The sequence below is a fragment of the Narcine bancroftii genome, chromosome 7 (assembly GCF_036971445.1).
Source record: "Narcine bancroftii isolate sNarBan1 chromosome 7, sNarBan1.hap1, whole genome shotgun sequence".
Lineage (NCBI taxonomy): Eukaryota > Metazoa > Chordata > Chondrichthyes > Torpediniformes > Narcinidae > Narcine > Narcine bancroftii.
In genome coordinates, this window is record NC_091475.1 from 25,827,965 (window position 1) to 25,840,492 (window position 12,528).

The window sequence follows — 12,528 nt, forward strand, 5'->3', positions numbered from 1 at the left end:
TAGTGAGAAGATGGCCTTGATAAGTTAATTAAGAAGCAGCCTGTAAAACCAGTCTATTTGCATCGAAAATCCTGGCCACGATGCAACTGTGGACAATTCTGGATTAAATTACAGCCTCTTGAATATGCTAATTTAGTTGTGGGCTAAAAGAGTTGCCTCGGCAACCTCTCTCCAGGTTAGCCCTTATGTAGCTGCCCTAAAAATTATGCAATCCTCTTGAGGGGAAAAAAATAATCGCCTGCTGCCTGATAAAATTAAAACGCACCCCCTTATTCTGCCATCCATTTTTTACACTGCTATGTTTAGAATAGACCACAGCCGACTTTCTCCGAGTTGCCAGAAAGCCGGAGGACCTATTTCCTCAAGTCATCCACGTAAGTTTGTATCTATTCATAAAAGTAGCAAGGCTGCATTTTCAATGATTTGTCGCTTTGAGATCATCTCTCTGAATTTAGCTTCCCCTGGTATTTGGTATCCAATTTTCCCCTTTCATTCTCTCTTTTAAACCACTAGATGTTTTAATATTTATGTGTATTTTTAAAATTTAGGGCCCCTTTACAACATATGCTACAGGCACCATACTAGAAACAACTGGGGACAGAGAACAGGAGCCGGGGAGGCATGGGGGGATAGTGGACAGGAGGCAGGGGAACCAGGGACCGTGGCTGGGGCTTGCTCCATCTATTCCCCACATTGGCCCAGTATTACAGCGCCTCCGGGAAAGTGCATCTTCATTCACTAACGACAGACTCAGCCTGCTTCATGTCTAATCTGCTCACCGTGGCTGCATGCTGCAGGCACCATCACCATCCAATTCACACAAGAATTCGTTGTGCTTTTGTTCTCCAGGTCTATATTCCCAGCCGGACGGCCATCGTTTTTGCCTGTGTGGATCTACCATAAATCAGGAACCGTCAGGAACTTCGTATCAGAGACAAGCAGGACCCGGGCACATCTTCCCTGACCCCACTGCTCCAGACTCGCCCATTAAATGTTTGTGCTTCTCTTCAGGGTCTGTGTGTGCTCGCTGTGCTCGCAGTGTGCGTCTGGTGGAGATAGGACTGTCAGGGACAGGAGACCCCAGCCTCGGGGCAGCCTTGTTCCCCTCCTTGTCTCTAAGCTGGCTGGGTGCGGGAGCTGACTGCAGTCATCAGGGCAAAAATACTCTCCCTGTGGGGAGCACCAGGGAGGGGGTGGGCGTAGGGTCACAGGGAGGGGAGGGGGGTTGAGGTCTGGGCCCCAGGAGGGGATAAATTGCGGGTCCCAGGGTGAGTAGGGTCGAGGAACTGGGGGTAGGGATGGAGAGGACTGCGGGCCCTGGGACAGCTTCTCTATTTGCTCATTACCAGCATCTGTACCCTGACTCCTCCGGCATCCACCACCCAAATTTACCATGGGATCTATATTGTCACCCAAATTGTAAACGCAGGTCACAGGCCTCCAATCAAGCTTCCAGTGCCGTCCTTGCAAACTTGTCTCCCATGTGGGAGTCTTGGCTGTCTGTGTTGACAATGTCTTCTGCTCCTGCCCTCATCACCTCTACAAATAATTCCATCAAATTCATGGGACATGATTTCCCACACACAAAGCCATGCTGAGTATCCCTCATCAGCTCTATAGCCTTTCCAAATGGATCATGTCTCAGATCCCCTGCAGCAACCTACCCACAGCTTACATTAAGCTCATGGTCCTGACTTTCCCTGGCTTGGAAGCTCTCCCCAAAATTGACAGTGGCTTCTAACCTCTGGCCCTATCCCTAGCTCCAGAATAGCTCCTAACCCTCCTCTAGCTTCTCAACCCAACCCATCAATCTGAAACACTCAGAATCTTGTCTATAACCCCCCCACCCCCAGCCTCACAAACCCAGGTGTCACAGCAGAAGGACAAGGAACCTACCTATGGATGGTCTTCCAGCAGGTCTGGATGCCTGTCTCTATGTGTGTCCCTGGAACAATCTTGAAGTCAGAGAATCCTCTGTCACATTGCTGCAGGAGATAACTGCACTAAACAAATCCACAGTCCAGAGAGGTGGATGACTGCCTCCTCCCCATCACAGACATTACAAGGGCAGTATGTGTTGGTGTGAAGGTTCTGACCAGGGAGGCTCCTCATTGCCAGCAAGCAGTCTTGAAGCTTGTTGGTGAATTCTGATAATGAGGCATTCTGCCAGATGATTTGGAAGGTCTTCTCAGGGAAACACAGTATCCATCAAGTCCTTGTTCCTCAGCGTCCGCAGGATGTGCTTTGCTGACCACTGCCTGGTGGACATGGGGAGAGGGATTTAGAAGAATTTTTCTACATAGATGCAGTGCAGCAAACATTGTGCAGCAATGGGCCAAAGCCTATCCTTCAGCAGTGAAGGAGGTAACAGCACAGCATGTGGTGTCATGATGTTCTCACACTTCAGTTCTCCACACAGGACAAGGTTTATAAAATCACAAGGATCAAAAATGTAATGAATGGTTACAATCTTTCATCAGGGTGGAAGAGTCTAAAATTAAAGGATGCAGATTTAAGGTGAGAGAGGCAAGATTCAAAAGAGACCTGAGGGAGGGGTAGAAGCAGATACAATTCCATAATTTAAAAGACACAGGTCCATGGATGGGATAGGTTCAGGGGGAAAGGCAGATGGGAAGAGCTCAAATGGGCACTTTGGTGTGCATGGAACATTGGGGTGAAAGGTCTGCTTCCATGCTGGGAAACTTGAGTATCAGGGTGAAGATGATGTAGGTGCACTTTCCCCTTATTCTCCGGAGACCATTGCATCCCTATCCATTGATCAGATTATTGCCAAGAGGTTTAATCAGATTGGTCTGACCCTGCTGGGGAAGCAGCAACCAACAACATAAATAAAAAGGTACAGAACGTTCCAAAATTAAACTTTCACCAAGGTGGCTGTGGACCAACAACCACCGGGGGGGGGGGGCGCTGCGGACCCACCACCACCAGAGTGCACTGCGGACCCATTGCCACTACCAGAGGGTGCTGCTTACGCACCACCAGGGGGTTCTGCGCACCTATCACCACCAGGGAGCTCTGAGCATCCACTATCACCACCAGAGAGCGCTACTGACCCACGACCACAAGGGGTGCTGCGCATCCACCACCACCATCAGATGGCACTGCAGATCCACTACCACCACCAGAGGGCGTTGCTGACTTACCATAAGGGGACGCTGTGGACCCACCACTATCACTAGGGGCTCTTCAGCAAATGGCGGCCATCTCAGTTAATTAAAAAAAAGAAAAATGTATTTTATTTCAGATCAGCAAGGTCTGTTGCACAGATATCCAGCTTTTATCTCTTTTCCAAACTGCCTCCAGCTTTTTTGGAATCAGGTTATGGGAATGTAATGACTAGAAGCAAGAGTAAACAAAGAGTTGCTGGGGGAACTCAGTGAGTCTAGCAGAATCCACCGAAAAATGGTCCGTCAGTGTTTTGAGTCTGGACCCTTTATCAGGTCAACTCACATTTATTGCAGAAGTACAGCCCAATGAAACAGCGTTCTCTGGTCCTCAGTGCAAAATACAGACACACATGGAGACAAACAATACATATGCAGTACACATATATATAAATAAATATTGTTTCAAGAATATGAGAGTCTCAGATGGTCAGTGTGAGCAGTTCCTTTAGTTGTTCAGCATCCTCACTGCCCGTGGGAAGAAACCGTCCCTCGGCTTGGTGGTGCTGGCTCTGATACTCCTGTATCTTTCCCCAATGGGAGCAGCTGGAAAATGTGTGCAGAGTGGAAGTGGTCCTCAATAATTTTGCACACCCTCTTCGGACAATGATCCCAGTAGATCATGTTGATGGGGAGAAGGAGACTCCAGTTATCCTCTCTGCCATTCTTATGGTTCTGTAGATTGACCTCAGATCCATTTCTCTCCAGCAACCGTACCACAGTGTGATGCAGCTTGCCAGGATGCTCTCATTAGAGCTCCTGTAGAAGGTTGACATCATGGTGGCCAGTAGCCTTGCCTGCTTCAGTCTTCTCAGGAAGTGCAATTGTTATTGTGCCTTCCTGAAAAGTGAGGAGATGTGTGTCCATGATAGGTCATTAGTTAAGTAAACTCCATGGAACTTGATGCTCTCCATTCTACTACAGAGTTGTTGATGGGTGGTGGAGGGTGGTTGTTCCTGGTCCTCCTGAAGTCCATGATATCTGTTTCATCTAGTCCACAATGAGATTTTCCACCTCTTTGATGAAGAGATATCTCTTTTTCCCACAAAAATGGGAACTTTGGTGACATGGTTAACATAGAGGTAAGTGCAATGCTGTTACAGCACCAACTAATGGGGTTTAAATTTGATATTTTCTGTATGGAGTTTGTATGATCTTCCTGTGTCTATGGGTTTTCTTTGGGTGCTCTGGTTACCTCCCACCATTCAAAACATACATGGGTTTGTGGGTCAATTGGGTGTAATTGGGCAGCATGGACTAGTGGGAATGGAAGTTACCTAAAATTAGAGAACTCCATGTTCACGCCATCAGGTTTAAGATTGTCTAGGAGGAATGTGAAATGTTATTCCTCAGGTTTATGTTTACTCTCACCCTAACAATGGATAAGGCTGACATCAGGCATGTCACTGTAGGAATAGTTCAGGGATTTGAAGGGTAGGCTACAGGAAGCTCAAATTTAGACTCACAAACAGACGACGAGCTTACCCAATTTGTATTTGGATAACCTGGGGTGGAAGGTGTCATCCTGGGAACAGATGAGGCAGAGGTGGTGAAATTGAGAGAATGCAATAGTGTTCTTACCACAGATAGATTGGGAAGCGATACAATCCAGAAGGCTGTGTGAATTAGTGGGTTTGTAATAGATGTGTGAGGATAATTTGTCCTCTGAGGTGGAGACAAAGAAGATCAGAAAGGGAAGAATGAATTCAGAAACAATCCTGGTATATTAAAGGGCTAGGTAGAAGTTGTCAGTGAATTTACTGAAATTGTCGAGTTCTGTGGAGGAGGTGCCATTGATGTGTTTGGGAGGGAAGGGAGAGTTGGACACTGGGATGTACCTGTTTCACTGTTTGAGAGATCATGGTCTGAACATCACTTTCCTGTGCATAACCCACAACCCTCATTTCCTCCACACACCAATAACACTGGACAACAAAGAATTTGCTTCCTGAACACTTGGATGTATTTTATGGATTTTGGGTTGCTGATCACGAAAATCACAAAATTTTCCTATCATACTATTTTTTTTAGATATAACCTATTTTTGTGATTTCCTGTCATATTTTAAGTCTACTAGTACATTCCCCACAAATCAAGCTGTTTTGGTCAGTCCAAGCATGTCTGGTCATGCACTCAGTACAGATGCTGTGCAAATGTTGTCTTAGGCCTGGGCATGTATAGTCAGGATAGATACAAGCAGGTGCATATTATAATCATCCTAACTCCACCCCTCAAGAGAAGAGAATTTCAGAGATTCAGAATGTTCAGACAAGAGATTGATCCTCATTCCCATTGGAAATGAGTGCCCCCCCCCCCTCCAATGATCTGAGATGGGACCATTTTCAAGGCACCAGGAAAGGTCAGTGCTTGTTAATTTCCTCCATTGGTTAATTGGTTGTAGCCAATAAAAGGAAGGGGAGCTATCACTCTGGGAGTGGCCAGTGAAAGAGTGGGACTGAGGGGAAGCAAGTGGAGATGGTAGTGCAGGAGATGAGATAAGACAAGATAGGCCTCAAGGAACAATGGATAGGCAGGGAAGCCAACAATATCCCTGGTAACTTCATCTGATCCTGAAGTGCAGGTCCTTACAATCTGTTAGGGAATCAGAGCTACAGTTAGATGAATTCCACATCATCTGAGGGGGTGATAGACAGGAGTTCGAAGTACACAATAACACCGATGAGGCAGGGTGATTGTCAGGAGAGTGAAAGGGAACATGCATGTAGTGCAATGCCTATGGCTGTTCCCCTCAATAACACGTTTTGGATAATTTTGCGGGGATCACCTTCCAGGCAGGATTCTAAGCCTGTGGCTAAGAAAAGGAGGGAGGTGAAAGTGAGCTTTAGTAATAGGGGATTCCATAGCGATAGGAACAGGCGATAGAGAATCCTGGATGGGGTGCTATCTCCCAGGTGCTAGGGTCAAAGATATCTCAGCTGAGTTCACGGCATTCTCAAGTGGGAGAGTGAGCAACCATATGTTGTGGTCCATGATGGGACCAATGACATGGGTGGAAAGGGTGACGAGGTCCTGCAAAGAGAGTTCAGGGAGTTAGGTGTGAAGATGAAGGACAGGATCTCCAGGACTATGATCTCAGGATTACTACCTGTGCCACATGCAAATGAGATTAGAAATAGGAGAATAATGCAGTTTAACATGTTGCAAAATAGACGGTGCAGGGAGAGGGCTTCATGTTTCTGGATCATTGGGCTCTCTTCAAGGGAAGGTGGGACCTTTTCCAATGTGATGATTTGCATCTGAACTGGAGGGGAAATAATATCCTTGCCTGGAGGTTTGCTAGTGCTCCTCTGGTGGGTTTAAACTAGTGTCGCAGGTGAATGCAAACCAGAGCAGATAGAGGAGTGGAGAAGGGAAAAAGATTGTGTGAAGACTGCATACAAGGACAGGAATCAAAGGGTTATGTGTAGTGGGAAAAAAATGTTCAGAACTGTCTATTTCAATGCAAGGAATATTGTAGGAAAAGCAGATGAGCTTAGAGTGTGGATTGGCACGTGGAATTATGATAACTTGGTTGCAGGAGGGGCAGGACTGGCAGCTCCATGTTCCAGGCTTCTGTTGCTTTAGATGTGATAGAGTGGGTGGGATTGCTCATCAAGGAAAATATCACAGGTGTGCTCAGACAGGACAGACCAGAAGGCTTGTCTACTGAGGCTATATGGGTGGAGCTGAGGAACGGGAAAGGTATGACCACACATGGAGTTGTATTATAGTCTGCCCAATAGTCAATGAGAATTGGAGGAGCAAATCTGTAAAGAGATAGCAGACAGCTTCAGGAAACATAACGTTGTGATAGTAGAAGATTTTAACTTTACACATATTGACTGGGACTCCCATACTGTAAAAGGGCTGGATGGGTTGGAGTCTGTCAAATGTGTACAGGAAAGTTTTCTAAATCAATATGTCAAAGTACCAACTAGAGAGAGTGCAATACTGAGGGAATAAGACAGGACAAGTGACCTAAATGCATGTTGGGGAACATTTGGGGTTCAGTGATCATAATGCCATGAGTTTCGCTCTGGCTGCCACTGAACCAAGCAGTGATCATTAGGTCTGGGCCTCCGGCTGAGAATCTAAATTGGAGAAATGCCTATTTCCTAGAAAGCAAAGTTTGGGACAGGTTGTTTTCAGGCAAGGATGTGCAAGTTGAGTGAAAGGCCATCAAAGGTGAAATTTTGAGAGCACAGAGTTTGTATGTTCTTTTCAGGATTAAAGGCAAAATTAACAAGCATAGGGAACCTTGGGATGTGGTTATAAAGAAGAGATGGATAGACAACATGGAGCAAATGAGGTTCTTGAGTATAAAATGCAGGAAAAAAAACTGAAGAAAGAAATCAGAAAGGCTAAAAGAGGACATGACCTCATGAAGGAAAATCTTAAGGGTTTCTATGAGTATATTGAGATTGAAGATCAGAGTGGTCAGCTTTCTATGGAACCAAAGGAGTTGGGGGGGGGGCGATCTTAAATAGGGGTTTTTTCATCTGTATTCGCTCAGGAAACAGACATAGGGTCAAGGAAGGTGAGGCAAACAAGAGGTGAGGTCATGGAACCTATACAGATTAAAGAGGAGAAAGTGCTTGCTGTCTTAAAGCAAATAAGGGTGGATAATTCCCCAGGGTCTCACAAGGTATTCCCTCAGACCTTGAGGGAGGTGAATGTAGAAATTGCCTGGCTGAAATATTTAAAATGTCCTTAGCCATGAGTGTGGTGCTAGAGGATTGGAGGGTAGCTCACATTGTTCCACTGTTTAAAAAGGCTCCAAAAGTAACCCTGGAAATTATAGGCAAGTGAGCTTGATGTCAGTAGTGGGTAAGATAATGGAAAATGTTCTTAGAGAAAAGATATACAAGCATTTGAGTGGCCAGAGACTGAGTACAAAGTCAACATGCTTTGTGCATGGTCGTCAGGTTTGACCAATCTTGTAGAGTTTTCATAGAGGTTATCAGGAAGGTTGATGAAGGAAAGGCTGTGGATGATGTCTACATGGATATTAGTAAGGTGTTTGACAGTCCCACATGGGAGGTTGGTCAGGAAGTTTCAGTCAATTGATACTCATGGTAAGGCAGTAAATTGGAGTAGACATTGGCTTTATTGGAGAAGCCAGAGAATGGTAGTAGATGATTGCCTCTGACTGGAGGGCAGTGACTGGTGGTGTACCTCAGGGATTAGTGGTGAATCTATTGTTGTTTGTCATCTGTATCAGTGATTTAGATGATAATGTGGTACATTGGATCAGCATTTGTAGATGATCAGATTGGAGGTGTAAGGGATACTGGAATGTGAGGAGTCAAGCAAGTGCTCATTAGAAATGAAGTATTATGGGTTAAATCAGGGTGAAGGGATACTGGAATGGGAGGAAGGGTTATAAAAGTATAATAAAATAAGGATCTTCAAAACAGGATAGCAAGTAGATAGCTTTAGCAAGTCTTGGGGATTGATTAATGAGTAAAGAACAAAGACATGATATTTCCCAGCTAACAAGTTTGCAGGAAGGCACATAAACTGATAAGAAGTTAGAATCCTCGTGGGCAGAATTACCTAATGCTAAACCAATCCAGGAGGCAGAAGAATGTTAGGGGGAAGGTATCTCTGTACTGAAATGAAATGTATAAAAGTTGGGTCAGCCTCAGTATCTGTGTGTATTCCCAGGGTAAGGGGAAGCACCCAACTTTGCATTGTTGTAATAAAAGTTCTTTGTTCTCAATTTTTGTCTCGAGCAAATTCTGTGAAGGTACTTCTGTTTCTCACAGAGGCATTGAGGACAGCAAGGAAGGTTTTCAAAGCTTGCAGAGAGATCTGGACCAGCAGGAAAAATGGGATGAAAAATGGCAGATGGTATTTCATGTAGACAAGTGAGGTGTTGCATTTTGGAAGGACAAACCAAGAAAGGACATACATGGTGAATGGTAGGGCAATGAGGAGTGCAGTAGAACAGGGATCTGGGAATACAGATACATAATTCCCTGAAGGTGGTGTCTATTGAATCATAAAATGCTACAGCACAGAAAACAGGCCATCCAGCCCTTCTAGTCTGTGCTGACCATTATTCATCTAGTCCCAATAATCTGCCCCCATTCCATAAGCCTCCAGACCTCTCCCATTGATGTATCTATCCAATTTAATCTTAAAAAACAAGATCGAGTCTGCACCCACCATATCAGATGATAGTTCATTCCAAACTCCCATCACTCTCTGAGTGAAGAAGTTCCCCCTAATGTTACCCCTTAAACCTTTCCCCTTTCACCCTAAAACTATGTCCTCTTGTATTTAATTTCTCCTAATCTCAGTGGAAAGAGCCTACTTGCATCCACTCTGTCTATACCCTTCATACGTTTGTAAACCTCTATCAAATCTCCCCTTATTGTTCTTTGTTCCAAGGAATAAAGTTCTAACCTCAAATGCTGTGTAAGACCGGTCTTTTGGGCACATTGGGATTTGGTGGTACGCTGATTTGACGTCTATGTAGAGAAGGCCTGAAACTTGGTGATCTCGTTCACCATATCAGCTATATGGGGCAAATGGTAGGCATCCAGTTGATGGTCCAACTGTAGTCTATCAACATCTGGTACTCCTCCCCACACTTCACCACCACTACTTGCACCCTTCAGGGACTGTTGCTTTGTTGTTATGCCCTCCCCCAACAGCCGCTCCACCTCCATCTTAATGAATTCCCTGTCATTGGGGCTGTATCGCCTGCTCTTAGTGGCCGCAGGTTTGCAGTCCAGGGTAAGGTTTTGGAACAGTGGAGGGCGGCCAATTCGCAGGTTGGGAGCCTGGCCCGGCATTCGAGCGAGTGATTAGGCCTCTTCAGGGAGAGGGGAGGGGTGTCCTGGGATTAGTTATTACTGATGATTTGGGCGGGGCCTGTCAAACAACATTAGCACACCTTTAAACTGGGACTAGAAATCCAGCCCCAATATGATGGGTGCAGAGGTGGAGCAGTTTGAAATTCTTATATTTTGTGCCCACCAGTTAGGATCATGGTCCATTTCTGCAGAGAGGGATTTGAAGGCTAGTGTTACCTTGCTCTTGACTAGGGACATGGTCAGGAAATAACATTTGGCCGTACCTGGGTGTATGAAGCTCTTGGTGCTTCCCATGTCAAACAGGCAGCCAGTGGTGTGACCATTTACCTCAATGTTCCTCTTCGATCGTCCCAGCTGGTGTGGTCTACTCTGGTCCAGCACAATGGAAGCCAACGTCAGCTGACTGTCTGAATCACTGCTGCTATGTCGGTGGGTTGGCTGCCACCAAGATGGCTGCCTGGGAGATCATGAAGATGGCCACCTCCATGGATCATAGGCGGTAGAGTCCGGAAGTGAAACTGGATGTAATGTCCCTCTGTGTCAACGCGCCCTCGGCCTAAAAGTTCAGTTCTCAGCAACCAGAAATGATAACTGCAATGGGTTGGCCCAAGATGGCGACACCGGTCACTGTCTGCACACGACACTGCTAGAGAGGGGCTTAGAATGACATACCCTCGCATAGTGTCCTTTCTTCCAGCAGTTTGAGCAAGTTGCGCTATGGGTATTTGCTTTGGCTGCAGTAGTTGCACCTCGCGTGCTTGGCAATGGCAGCGGCAGTCAGGGGCCCAGTGTCCCAATATGGTGCCGCCTGTTCTCCCCACCTGTAGCCACATGACCCCCTGAGTAGGCCTCCGTGTTCTTTTGAGCAGTCTCCATCGCTCGGGCCATCTGCACCACTTCCTGTAGAGAACAATCGCCTTTCTCCAGGAGTCGTTCCTGTATTTGTTGTGAGTGGAATCCAGCAACTAGCCCGTCTAGATGAGCTCCTCCTGGTAGGTTGCCGCAGTCATGTCCCAGCACCCGTAGTCTTGACCCAGCTCCCTCGTGTCCCTCACAAAGTTGTCAAATGACTCATCTGGACCCTGGCGTTGGGAGCCAAGCTGGAAGCGTGCATACTCGGGGCTCCGTACTGCAGTCAGAGTAGTGCCGTTGTCTCTTCATATGCAGTGCAGTCACAAATTAATTGGTACACTCGGTGGCCCTCCACTGCGAAGAACAGGCCATACCGATCACCATCGGCTGTGATTTCATAACACCTCAAGTAGGCCTTCAAACTGTGCAGTCTGATGCAATAGGATTAAATATATGCCTATAAAAGAGATTAGAATTGGGTTAGCTGTTAGGTTATGTGCATTTTACAGGCAGAACAATGCCTCACAAAGTTCAAGGACAGGTGTAAACAGAAGGTTCTGGGCTTTAGCAACATGTGCAAGCACACTCCAGAAACTGAAACATTTGCAGAGAGTTGGGGCCATGTGTTTTTTGTAAGGCCTGGAAATTGCAACATTTGCAAACTGAAACCAAAAAATAACAGTACTTGGAACATCAGGAGGGGCAGAGAACGAGAGAGAAGGCAAGTTAGCAGGAGGCAGTCTGAGAAAAGGCTGGACAGAAGGAGCCTGCTGAAAAGGTTTCCTTTTTCAAGACTGGGCAGAGTTCTGATATGGTAGCTTGAGTGTACTCTCTGTGGAAATCAAGAGTGGCGGCTCGTCTTTCCGGTGTGGGGAGGAGGAGGAGAAGAACTCTGTGAGAAGAACCTGGAAAGAAAACAAGTTTCTTCCGGAAGACGCTCCTGTTTGGGGTGTCCAACAAACAACCATCTCTCTGGAACCCTCCGCATCTTTCCTGCCTGGTAATTCTATGTAAAGTACTGAGGTTTGCTTAAACGTAATGACTGATTCTTTGCACAGGATTGAAGATTACTGGAAACTGTAGCCTTGGAAACATGGACAGTGGAAGAGTGGCCAGTAAAAAAGACTTTCTTGAAAACATATTACACACACTTGCAGTTAGATTAGGTTGGAGGGAGGAATTGTGTAAATAACTTAGTGTTGATAAGTGTTGATCTTGTTCTCAGAGAATTAAACTAATTTTGTTTAAGGAACCTTTGCTTTGATGTATTTCTATTGGTGCTGGTATATGGGGTTCACTGAACTCATAACAGTAGCCACATCAAACTTTTACGAAGGACTCTGGTTCCTTTGCATCAATCTCCAGCTTCTCCAGTCGGATCACCTTGTCCCTGGCACTTTAAAATTCTGATCAATAAATTGTGGCGCGATCAATGATCACTCGCAGACACGAAGCAAGACTCAAAGGATTTATTGATCAGAAGACCCAGACATGCCTCTACATGCTGCTGGCTCACGTCCAAGGCAGGTATATGAGGGAGGAGACTAATGCTCTCGGCTTTAGGGGATCTTATGGGGAGGGGCTACAGGTTCAGGAGGTGGGCCAGCCTTCCCAGCCCACAGTACCGTGGGCATGCCCACAGTACCGTGTTCTACCAATGCTGACCC

The 12,528-nt window shown here is 46.1% G+C and overlaps 1 protein-coding gene across 7 annotated transcripts in view; it reads left to right on the plus strand.

The window, feature by feature from the left end:
• Positions 1 to 1,010, plus strand: part of LOC138738609 (1,4-alpha-glucan-branching enzyme-like) — a 269,596-nt gene extending 268,586 nt beyond the window's left edge. For all 7 annotated transcript variants that reach the window (XM_069889167.1, XM_069889171.1, XM_069889172.1 and 4 more), the window contains one exon: positions 850 to 1,010. In XM_069889167.1, coding sequence (XP_069745268.1) covers positions 850 to 903 — 54 coding nt within the window. In that variant the 3' untranslated portion in view covers positions 904 to 1,010. The remainder of the gene's footprint in view (positions 1 to 849) is intronic.
• Positions 1,011 to 12,528: the final 11,518 nt, after the last annotated feature.